Source organism: Myiozetetes cayanensis, unplaced genomic scaffold (assembly GCF_022539395.1).
Source record: "Myiozetetes cayanensis isolate MyiCay16 unplaced genomic scaffold, myiCay2020 scf2-11, whole genome shotgun sequence".
NCBI classification, from domain to species: Eukaryota; Metazoa; Chordata; class Aves; order Passeriformes; family Tyrannidae; genus Myiozetetes; species Myiozetetes cayanensis.
In genome coordinates this window covers 37,009,357-37,022,569 of record NW_026087411.1, presented here as the reverse complement: position 1 = coordinate 37,022,569, position 13,213 = coordinate 37,009,357, and the positions used below count along the sequence as shown (strand labels likewise).

Genomic DNA, 13,213 nt, shown 5'->3' with positions numbered 1-13,213 from the left:
TTATGATGAATGTTTCGCACACAGATTATTTTCAAAGACTTTTCAATGGGTTTTTAGTATATTTCAGTTTCCTAGGCCAATTTTGCAAAATTGCTTCAGACTTTTTTCATTTTATTTCTTTTCTTTTTAATAATGCTCCAAATGGTAATCACCACTGAATTGAAAGATAAACATAAGAATAAAATTTTTTTGTTGTTGTTAGGTTAGGAAATAAAAATAACTTTTAAATGAGTATTTTTTGTTCTGTTTAAAATAACCAAAAATATATCTTCACATTTTGAGAAGCTTTACATTCTGACAGTAATTTATTAAAGGTCTGATATTAACACATGCCTTAAAATGAAAATGGGGAGCATAATCATCTTGGAACAGGTTGCCTACATAAGTTGTGGATGTCCCATTCCTGGAAGTGTTCAAGGCCAGTTTGGATGAGGCTTGGAGCAGCCTGTTCTAGTAGAAGGTGTTCCTGCCCATGCCAGGGAGGTTGGAACTACCTATTACAAACAGTTCTTCATTCTTTTCTTAAAAGCATTTAGCTCTTATTTTATCCCAGTCCACCAGAGCTTCCTCATTCTGAGCTTCCAAACTGCAGTGCTGTCACAAAGCTCATTTTCCATAAAATACAAAAGTTCTGTCAGTTTTTAAGCAGCTTAAAAGCACCCTTCTCTGACCAAGTCAGGAGGCCAAGACAAGCAAACAAACAGAAACAAGTGGTGAAGGTATGTAGACAGCACTCAAATATCCACTTTGATTTTCTGTAAAGCATACAAAGCATCACTTATTAATCAGTTAATTATCTCACTACTTGGAAATGACTGTATGTCCATTTAGTCAATCTCTTCTACTTATGACTCAAGAAATCATGAACATGATATCAACAAATAAGAGAGCCAGTCTTCTCAAAAATATCCACTCCAACAAGACCATGAGCATTTGAATGCAGATCAGTCACTCTGACAAAGTGATGAATGGAAACGACACACAAGGGAGACTCATTGTATAACTTCAAACCAACTACTCATTTGGGAATAGAGGAATATTAACTTTTTGTTCTCAAAATTCTGCTTTGAAAAGTGAAACTGTAAAGATAGTAAGTCCCTCCTCACATCTGCCCATCTGAAGGGGCACAGGAGAATGAATTATCCAGCTTCTGTCCTTTATGAACTGACAGCAAGATTTTCATCAAAGAGTTTTACTAAGACTGGAACTTCATAAAGGCAGTGAGCTTGCAGTTTTAACACTGAAGGCTCTGTTTGCAAATAATAAGAGGCTGATTTGGCATAAAGAAACCAGCAATAATTCTACTATTAAATTATACTTTAGGAGAATGTAAGAGGAGAGAGATGAAGGAATAAATAGAGCAAGAAAGTAGGAAACTGTCATTGACCCATCAAGCGAGGCACTGAAGGAAAAAACAAAGCCCATAAAATCTGAGACTTGGGAGATGGGAATCCTAGCTTCTCCCACATGGTTAATTTATTCTGGAAAAATCTATCAAAAATTGAAATTCAAAATTCCTTTTATTTACCTATAAGGCAACGTTACGTTATCAAAAGGTACTAGATGATTGAAGTGTTACACTTTTCGTAGGTTTTTTTTCTGTCAAACCAAGAAGTAGAGCTTTCTCTTTCATCTTGTGTTTCTGGTAGGTGATCTCCAGTACTGAAGTGGATAAACTTATCAACTAATTTCACATGCAGCACTGAGAAGTCATCAGGTGCTAACAACTCATTACTCATACGGGTAAGATCAAAACTAATGACAGATGAAACATCCTTTCTTGTTATTAGTCCCCTGAGTCATCCAATTCCCACTGTATTGATCTTCATTTTTTGCTGCCTGCCTCTATATAACATGCAATACTGATGCAGGTAGCCCCTCTGACTCAGACTTTGGGCTCACCCACCTATGATTTTTGAGTGAGGTTAGCTACTATGACACTGCTTTCCTCTGGAGTCTCTCACTCCATCTGACCAGGCTACTGAGACTGCTGTTTGGTTTTCAGCAGCATTTTTTTATGTTTAAGCACATAAATTCTTTAGTTTTTACCAAGCATACTACTACTAGTGCTCAAACAAAAACTGGTAAATAATGATCATATTAATTCATTTGCTAATCAAAGTGGAATATCTCAATATCTTCATGATTTCCCAGGTAAATGAGAAATAAGCATTTTCTGAGATCAGGAAAAACATTTAATAAAAGATAGATATAGATATAAATATAGATATAGATATAATAGTCTTTCTTAAAAATGGGAAAACATAATGTCTTTATGGAAAAGACACAATATCACCTTCACATATAGGAAGGAGAAAAAACTAAAGACTTTAATGGATTATATTTCCCAGTGAAAGTTAAATTAATGTTTTCATTTTTCTCTCTAACTCAGAAGGAGATGTGAAAAAAACACCTTTCTACTGATCTCCTTTTCCTATTTTCATTGGTTCAAGCTGTGACTACTTTCCAAAATTACTGAGCCATGCATCAGAAACAGCTAGTAATAACTAGTAAGAATATGTTTTTCTTGAATGCTTTTCATTCTGTCTCTGTTTGCATTCTTCAAGTGAACTTACATTTCTCACTGTTCTCCCTGGGCCTTCAAAAACATTGCTGGTGTTATGCTCTCAAGCTTACACACCACTCAGCTGACATATTTTCCACAGATTTTATTCAGTACCAAGCATATGCCAAGTACTACATATTAATAAAGCATCACACTGATATTCCATGATGACCGTAAGACACCACTGTATCACTGCATCTTTTTAATGAAATATTCATGTTATGATTAACTTAAGAAACTTTCAGTACTAATACTGACCAAACCACTGCCCCCCACAAAGAGACCCAAAATGAACCCTAAACTATTGCAGTGCTTTGTTGGTAAACTCTGAATGCTTCTTTCTCCTTCAAAGTGAACAGAAAAACTTTGGCATTTGCTTCCTATCTCTCCTTAGTTAAAAAAAAAAAAAAAAAAAAAAAAAAGATGTTTTAGAACTCGTTCTATTCTCTATGATTCATATTGCAACTCCCTACATTAATCATTTCAAGTAAGTTTTTTTTTATCCATGTCCAGGTCTAATGGTGAACCATGGGCCAAGCAAATTGCCTTCTCTTTATTGCTAATACTCTAATCAGTGTTAATAAGAAACGCCCATGTCAATCTTCATGCAATTATGATTGCTGACCAGCAAGATGTCTATATAAAATATCTTCACTCCTCCAAAACATTTTAAATAAGTGGAGACAAATACATTAAGCCCTTCTTTTGTTCATCTAAATGCATACTCACATAAAAGAAGCAAACTCTCCTGCCTACACTTTTCTTTGGAGCTTTAAAATTTTCAAATTTTTATTTGCTATCTATGAATATATGGAATATAAAGCAAAATGATTCCTCATATTTTCAAAATTTCACAAAGAGAAATAATCTTTAACTTAGAATGATATTTTTCTGAAGCTCAACAATGGGCATAGTGTATAGAATATTATCCGTATTTCAAATATTTCTCTGTGTGGCAATTTTACTTGTGAAAACATTTAAGGAATTAGTCAGTAAATTAGATAGTATAATCACATCATTTTGTTTATTATAATCACAACATTCTGTTAAATTCAAATACCATTCCCCAGGCTGATTTTGCTAATGCAGCCATCCTTAGATATGGTCAGTAATTTTGCATTAAAGAAGTGACTGCTCTTTCAGCTAGGTTCTTACTTGCTGTTTTGAGAAGCAGTACTATGAAATAAAAGTACACAAAAATAAAAATAAATCTATAATAACATAATTAAAATGTTATCCTCTAAGACCCTATTCCTACAGACAATTTATGGACATTCTTAGTTTTTACAAGTTCTTTAAAGGACTCTTACAGATCTTTTCTAAGTGCTTGCAGGAATATGATTTCACTGTGGTAGAGCTACCCATTTTGCTTCTGCCCACCAAAAAAATCCCAAACAATTGCAAAGCTCTGGTTTTTATGGGACATAATCCTGGACAGATGGCTGCATATAAGACATTCTTTTATGCATAGGCACATACACACACATATATAAATATATGAGCATGTAAAAATATATATGTATATATTTTAACTGCAGAGCATCTACTTTTGATGCTCATTTTGGTCATCTTCATATGGATGCCTTTGTGGGTATTAACAGTACAAGCTTTTATTATATATATTTGCACTATTATCATCATGATCCTTAGACAACAGTATTGCCACATTTCCTAGCAATCAACAGTTTTGAGTTCAAGCCAAAATTTTTGTTTGCTACATAAACACAAACTCCTGAGACATTAAATTAAATCTGCTACTCAACACAAAGGTTTGAATATTTCAGATTCCATTCAGCATGGAGAACTGACAGGAAACCATATCAATTTAACTAAAATGAAAGTTGTACCGTTTTGGTGGGGCTTTTAGTCATGTCTAGCAAAAATTACAGCCCTGGTATTTGAGGTGGAAAATCTGAAAAGGGAAAAAAATCAACTCTCCTATGATTTTTCTTTCCCTCTGCAATTAATAAAGTTAGTGCATCAATAGAAAAGGTGTTACACTGGTGACTGCTATGTACTACTGTATATATATTCTAACATAACCTTTAAAAGTATGATGTCTATACCAGTAAAAAAAAAAAAAAAAAGAAAAGGTATTTTGGTCTGTCTATTTTGAAATCCATAGCTCACAACATAAGGCACAGACTAAATATTAATATGGATTATTTAATACAAGGCCATGCTGAACTAACTCATGGGAAATAAAGGTCCATTCTTCAAAGGCTAGTTTTTAGTACAAGTAATTTCTAAAGTCCTGAAGCTATTTTGTACAGTCTTAAGACTGCTATGCTTCTTTGTGACAGAATTATTTACCAGCAAAAGCATTCCTAAAGTGGAAAACTAAAGTAGAGAATTCTTCTTGCTGTTCTGGACAGTACAAACCTTTATAAATACTTTCTATGTAAGTACTACCTTTTGCATTACAAAAATTGCAACTGTTACTAGATTATGGAAAAATTAGGTTAAACAATGTAATCTATTTCAAAGGACACATTTATATATATGCACACACATATATCCTCATTGGAGTATATGTCCACACATATAATGCATAAATTGATGTAAAACTATGTAAATACCTGAATAAATATATGCTATTTAGTTAATAAATAGATTTTGTGCCTATGACAATACTGACTTGGATTAGCTATTAAGTTTACAGCTGTCTTGCAAATCATCATAGACATTTGAGTCTTAGTTTCTCAGGGACAGGCAGCCAGCTGCAAAAGCAGATCATGACTGTTGTAATAAATATCACACCCCCTCTTCAGTATCAATTGCAGAGCGCAGAGATGATTTTTTTTTTTTTTTTTGTGCTGCTACTATGGCATTTCTTACCTTCATGTACTGACCAATACACTAAAGTCATACTTGCTACAAAAACTGGCTAAAAACCAGATTCTGATCTGCAATAAAAATATTGCCTTTTTGCAGTGAATTAAATATTCCCTTCACTTAATTTACAGGACAAAAACATCTCAGTGTAAGATCACTCCAAACTGAGAGAAACATCAAAAATTTCTATAATTATTCAAAGGATCTGGGATATTTCCTCCAGACCAGATGACTTTGAATTCCCACAGCACTCATTTAAAGCTGCTTTTCCTTTGAGCATCCCCTTATATAAGGTAGAGTTAAAACTTTAAAACAGTATGAATTTACTTTGAGTCTTACCAGAAAAGACACTGGGGATCTTGGAAAGAAAGCTTTTCACTGTACGAATAGGAATCCCATTTTTCTCATCTTGCATGCGGGCTATGACATCTTCCATCTGAGCAGAGAAAGGGGAAAAAAAAGAAAGAAAGAAAGAATAAAGAAATCCAGAATTATTTACTAAAATTAATCTCCAATAAATCCTAGATCAATCTCTCAGAATAACGGCTCAACTCTTGCTATTTCTTTCTTTACGTATATTCTATATTTTTATTGAATAGACTACGAACCGCAAGTAATTTATACATGCACAAGAGTAAAAAATTGTATGTACTCAAAGTCTCTTGAGAAAGAAATAGCAAAGCAGAACAACTTAATTAAAGTTATATTTAGGTAAAAGAAGTTGTCAAAAATCATTGGCGGACATAAAACTTCATGTTTTGATTGTATTAATGATATCGTACCACATATAAAAGCAAAATAGACACATACAGACTTCTAGGGGACTGATACAATTCTCAAATTCAAAACCAAAATAGAGCTTTTAATTTCAAAGCAAAAATTCCTTCTTTTCTTTTGAGAAGGGGAAAAAAATACAGCATGAGGCAATTTTGCATCCCTGGAGACAGCAGACCCAGAAACACAAGATTTCCTTCCAGGTAATTAGGTGAGTTTAAAAATATTTAAAATTGATTTGCTGATTTTTTTAATATATACTATTATATTAGCTCAGTTTTTCCAACTCGATTTTTAGGTTAATTTGGACCATATATTTTATAAACTATGCACAACCCAAAGGTTAACTTTCCTGTGAAATATGAATGGCAAGCCCTTTTACTGGAAAACAGAAGAAATATTTGAAGTCATTCGCTTATTTCATTTTAATAATTTCATAATTGAAGTTTACGCATTTTACATCTTCATTTTTTCTTTCTTTGAATATCTAACTTCTCAAAATATTCAATGAAATTGTGATAAAATTAATTACAACTCTTTTTCCTTTTTAATTAAATCACCAAGATACTCCATATGAAAACCTCTGTGTGATAGGGCATTTTATACTCTTTTACAAGTCAAAGCTTAAAAAAGTTTTCTGTCACCTGTATACCCTAATAGATTCCTAAAGAATTCATTTAAAGTTTATGGCTGGGGTGGGTTGTGGAAGCAGACTAACAGAAAAAATTCTATCATGTCCCTTTCTTCCACTGATGTCAGATGACCCACATTAGCAAACAGCAAAGCAGCATTGGGTGCAGCTGTGCATTCACTGGCCCAATAAGGCAGTTGTATAGAGCCAGGAAACAGAACAGCATTTGTGGTCACCCACAGTGTATGTAGGAAAAAGAACATAAGTCCAATAAAAAAAAATAAATCAGTGAGTGCAACTGCTTATGAGAAACCTATTTACACAGAGGGTGTCTGGAGATTCCCATGCTCCATGTACTTTCAGATCGTACATTGAAAACCCGAGGAATGCAAACCCAAAAAGTACTGAGAAGTAGCTATTGTTAGCAAGATATGAAAAACTGAGACTATTGCTCAGAATTAAGAAATGTGCAAATGTAACAGAAGAAATGAACCAATGTTCATCTGACATGGAATTTAATAATTTAAATAGAAAAGGCTACTAATAGATCGCTGAAGAAATTACCAAGCATACAACCACTATCTATGAAATGGAGTCTGTCCATTTATTATACATGTAGTAACTGAAGGCTTGTATTGACCCCTTCTAAATTCAGTTGGTAAACTGTCTTATTGATTTATTCATTATTCATTAAATGAATAAGAAGTCACTCAAATTCAACTGAATATCTTTGTTGATCAAATTTGATGATAAGTTCCACATGTGGGCAGAGTAAGCTTTTAAGAATATTGCTAGAACTGCAATGTATGTCACACTAGGACAAAGTTCAGAAGACAATTAGCACATAGGGAAACATGATAAAGGTATATTTGCATTATAATAAAGATTACTACAAACAAAGGGCACAAATCTGGAACATAGTATTAGAGGTAGAGAGATGTAGTTACCACTTGCTCAAGAACGTGAGTGTAAATATTTAATGCCCAGCATTGTTAGTGCTGTCAGTAATCTGTCTTTTGAGAGTACATAGAATGAATTGTTAAGTGACATTTACATATGCTTCCCTAAACTCACTTCATGGACACAATTTATTCTAAACTGTATAAAATCTAACTCAGATTGGGACTGTAGCTCTGGGAGAGTTCTCTGATTTTGATTAACAAAGTGAGCTCTAGAGTGTCTGCACTGCAAAATTACACTTTCCCCATCACGTCAAACTCATGTTATTATTCTGTATTAGGAGTGAATACCATCTGTGCACGAGGCAGGTCACACTCCAGACAGCATCATTATGAACTACCTGGTTAACTCAGTGAAAAAAGATTACTTCCTAAGTAGTGGGAATGTTTTGAAACAACACAAAACACAATAACATATGGCTAATTAGTTACAGTTGACCCGGGACTCTGCATATTACATGTTAGACTGCAAAATTCTTATTTATCCTGTCCCTTTTTATACAAAAATCGAAGAAGTCACTTGTGGTTTATTGTTATCTTAAATCTTAAACGTAAGAACTCAAGAAAACAAAGCACAATTTTTAAAAAACAGTTTCATTAAAGATTTAAAACTACCTAATCCAACATATGCAGGTACATAGTTTAACTTTCAATACATGTAGTGGCTTTTTGTATTTTAGCTGCTTTAAATTCAGCATTCAGAAGAGATTTAAATTAATCTCTTCCACTGACAAACATCTCAATTATATTTGGGAAGCAGCAGTCAAGGCAGTTCTCAGTCATTCATCAAAAATGACCTAAGACAATGAAAAGGACAGAACTGTTTAATTAGAATGATGAAAGAAAATCTTAATCTAATTTTGCTCAAGAAGCCTAATCTGGGAAACATACATAATAATTTTCCTTCCTGATGTATCACTGTTTTCTTTTGAGTTGCCTGACCTGAGGCTCAAAAGTAAAATATAGGCTTCTTCATTTTACCTCAGAATTAGACTTCCACAGTTCTTTTCATATGTTGTTACCTGGCTAAACTTGACTGTCTCTGATCTTGCAATGGAATCTTTTTCAGCCCTAAACATTCTCAAAGAACTTAGAGATAAAAAATTCACAAATTGCCCCCTGATCATTCTGCAAATTAAACTCAATATGCTTTAAAAAGGAAGTTGTATAAGCGCATCTTTTAGCTTTTTGGTCATCATTATACATCATTAACAGGGAAAGTGTAGCTAGGAAGAAATTGCCAGTGCATCACAGATTCTACAGCCCTTCTAAATAAAATTATGTGCAACTTATTTACCAGTGAGGCAATTCTAACCCTGACAAAAACTCAGTAGCCTTCTGATGCACTAGCAACTCAGAACAAACTTAAAATATTAATATTTAGAACTTCATTTGTCTCCCCGTGAAAATAATTTGAAGCTTCATCTTGACACATAAGGACTCTGTGAAATCTATTTCAAAGACTAACTATGACAACAGTGACAAAGCATTTTATAATGAAGCAAAAAGAAAGAAGATAGCAATATCCTGTAATAGAAAGGCTACAGCTTACAGGAGTTATTGAATAATAACTACTCACTCTTCTCCAAACACACTGGGAGCTGGGCATGCAGGCATGCATAACTTAGCCCAGGAGCAGACCCCATAGAGAACTAACGTGCCCACAAAGTCAGTAATATCTGACCATGACAAAAAGAGATTAAAAGTTATCAAATGGGAAGTAAAGGTGCTGCTTCTCTTAAATTTCACTGCCATGTGGTTTGAGGGGAGAGACCCTGATCTTTAAATTTTTTATCTAAATATGAATTTCATTGCTAACCATCTGCACATCTTGCAATAATAATCAACTTTCACCATAAGTCAGCATCACTGCATCTTAAGAATTGTGTGGGGGGGGAAGGGTTATTAGTTCAAAGACAAGAAAAGTCAAAAGTGCAAAAGGTTTGCAAGTCCAGGACAAGAACTTTTTTCTTCATGTAAAATTGAACCTAGATCAACTCCACATAAAGATGATCACGAGATACAAGGATTCCAATAGTAGAAAAAGTAATTGGTCTGGAATTAACTGAGGTTCAAGAGATAAATGGTAAAAACTTGAAGCTTTGACCTACTTAGACATATACAGATATATCAATTTGATTTCTGTTCCTAAAAAAAATAATTCAGTGAGAGGGAATTAAGAGTATACCCAGGGACACTAGAATGAAACTGAGTTAATTTTGTACTCAGTATCGTACCTTGGAACAGGGGGTTGCTCTTATATTGAGTGTACTGGGGTCCACCCATGCTACAACATTCTTAATTTTGCTAAAATCTTTTTTCTTCCTTTTACACAAATGCAAGGGGTGAAATAACCTGAACCAGCAAACTACAAACCTCATCCAAACTTGTTAAGAAGTAAAAAGAGTTACAGTATGTAAAGATTTCTTACACACTATGCAACAAGTTTCCTTAGAGATTTTTTTCCCCTCCTTACTTCCTTAGACATCTTCCCCTTGCTACTTTATTAGTTATTAGTGCAGCTGGCAAGAAGGTTGCAGGAGGTTTCCTTAGCCAGCCACCCATACAGAGGTACATCGCTAGTAATTAATTACCTCTGTACCTGCTCTTCCTTTCAACAGTGCTCCTTTCTTGAGCCCCATTGGACTACTTATGGTCTGTCTCGCATGCTGTCAATTATGCTACAGATTTTCTGTTGAGACCTTCACATTTACATGAATGGCTAAACTACCTCATCAGAGTTTCAGTTTAGGAGCCTCAGTCTTCCCATGTGAGCTGCTCTTTGCCCACACTACACATGCCAACAATTACTGCAATATTCTTCTTTAATCATCACGGTGCCACCTGAGAGATGCCCAAATCAGTGAACCAGGGGTCTTTGTTCAGCTAGTTAGGCTGCATCACTGAGAAGAAAAGAGCACAAAATACAGGAACTACAAATCCTAGGAGGCTGCACTGACAAGCACAGATACAGGCAAACTGATTGCCTGATCAAATATTTTGCTCACCAAAGTAAAACAAATAATATCAGTTTAGGAGTGCTGACAACCATTTTTCTAAATCAAGTGTATAGAGAGTAGATGGTTTAATATCTCTGCATCAAATATTTTAGTATATTCCATTTAATGCAGAGTTGGGTTATTTCAACTCTTCATCCTACTTGGGATGAAAACCAATTTTAAAACATTCAGAAGCCCAGAAAAGTACATTTAGATTTTTGACTAAAGTACAGCACTAAAATTTGGGCTTGAAACATGCAAGGTTAACCAAACTGTTAATGACAGTCTTGCAAAAACTCTCTGAGCTTGTTGAAAAAAAAAAAAGCACTCGATCAGGAGTTCCTATAAGAGAGCAGTATTGCACCTCTGGTCTACCAATACAGGAAACTGCGCTAAGTACTCTCTGATGAACAGTAAATTAGACAATAACTTAATTAAAAGAATACAAGAATGACTGGTCTTATTCTTTTCAGAGCCTCTATTTTCTGAAATAATTATTTGACATCATAAAATCAAATGACAAACCAACACAAAAGTTTCCAATCATATTAAACAGATGCTGTGGAGATAGTTTGAAGAGCCTAATTTTCTACATATACCTATGATGCTGGCACCTCTGTACATGCTCCTTTCATTCCATAGTATGAAGATACTGGTATGAGCAAACAGTTCAAACTCCGGCCTTAAACAGAACACCTGTGGAGAGCCAAGGATGTTCTGGTTTCACATGTAGCACAAGAGTCTATATTGAAGCATTAGCTGTCATCAGTCTTATGGCTTCATTTGTAGTTGTAAATCTAAATTTCTACTTAAGGTTCAAATTTATTTTCCCTCTTTATCCATACTGTATCAGATACAACAAATAGGTAATGTTCCAGACTGGCTGTAAAACAAGTATGGTACTATATACACTAACAGCCTGTGCTTACAGTAAATGAGTGAGGGCAAACCTTTGTCACTTATTAAGAATAATTTAGGCTATTTTTAATTCATATGCTAATTTTGTGCAATTATTTTTGAGATTTTCCTAATTAAAGGAACAGTCTCACTGGGCTTCTCCCTACCATCAACCATGTATGGTCATCACTGAGCTTGCATCAATATGATAGGCTCTGCACACTTTGCTTTTGATTTAGAACTGACTTTGCATTGTAATTTTAAGCATGTTCTTGTCTTACTCATGTAACTAAAATGCTAAATCAACAAACACAGCATCTTATTTTAAAAGTGCTTGTAGTTTAATACAATTCATACAAGTAGTGCTTGTGCTTTTCATTCCTACACCTATCTTAATAAAGAAAGGCAACTTAAAAAGCATACTTTGAACTCCTGTCATTAGTCTGTAATCATGTGACCTGCTTGGAAGCTACAGCTGTCAGTGATTCCTAGGTAAAGATCAAATAAAGGTTAATCCCCATCAAATAAAAACTGTATAATATTGAATGGAAAATCTTGGAGATACCATTCTGTAGATAGCACTTGATGCCAGTAAGTAATTGTCTTTTCTCCCAAGGACTGCTGATGTTGAGCTAGTGATTTGATGCACCAAAATGTCACAAGATATGACTTTTTTTTCTCTGTCTTATACACTGGATAAATAGAGGGTCTACCAGTTACCTGCAGTTATTTCTTACTGTAACTTCTTTGGATAAATTGAACTGAAAACATTTGAATACTGTATTTCACACAAAAAAAAAAAAAAAGTTCTTTAATTCAGAAAAATAGGGCAAGTTTGCTTCTGTCAATATATATTTTGAGAATTTAGCACATCATAACTCAATCAACAAATCTGTAACACTGCATGAGCTATTACTCCCACTTTTTCAATTAGATAAATTTTTGTTTCACTTAAGATCCCTACACCTAGATACGTAGGACATACATCCTGTTCACTGAATGCATATTGATGCCATGTAGCTGGACTATGATCAGTAGACTGAAGTAGTTTCTAAAAACTACAACAGGCATTACAGAAAACACATATAACTTTAGAGGAATATATAATACTGATTCATCTTTGGAATTTAGAAAAGATTATAGAAAATGCTATAATAACTCTACGAAAAGTCAGCTAGTTGGAAATTCCAGCTCCCTGGCCCTCATAAAAATGCAATATCAAACAACAAAAAACATATTAAGGGGAAAAGTTACATTTTTTTAAATTAGCCACTTGAAAAATAATTCAAATATGCTTTAAAACTGTTTCATACTATTAATACTTCATATTTTATTTTTATTCCACCCTTTCCAAGCCAAGAAGCATTTTCTATATTTAGGAAATGTCACAATCAGACACAGAAAACATAAAAGTGTATGCATTGATCCAAATATTGCTACTTTAAATGAATGGGTTTCATGTTTAAATTATAGATAATATTTCAGTTTATTATCTGGATTTTTTTCAAGCATACACATTATTATTATAACTAATTAAAAATACAGATTTCTC

The 13,213-nt window shown here is 33.9% G+C and overlaps 1 protein-coding gene across 7 annotated transcripts in view; it reads right to left on the bottom strand.

Moving 5' to 3' along the window:
- The window catches only part of RGS7 (regulator of G protein signaling 7), a 242,117-nt gene that overhangs the window by 126,783 nt on the left and 102,121 nt on the right, over positions 1-13,213 (bottom strand). For all 7 annotated transcript variants that reach the window (XR_007629122.1, XM_050316771.1, XM_050316772.1 and 4 more), the window contains exon 3: positions 5,741-5,837. Coding sequence is in view for 6 of the 7 variants with exons in the window: in XM_050316771.1 (XP_050172728.1) it covers positions 5,741-5,837 (97 nt within the window). In the remaining variant the exon portion in view is untranslated. The remainder of the gene's footprint in view (positions 1-5,740; positions 5,838-13,213) is intronic.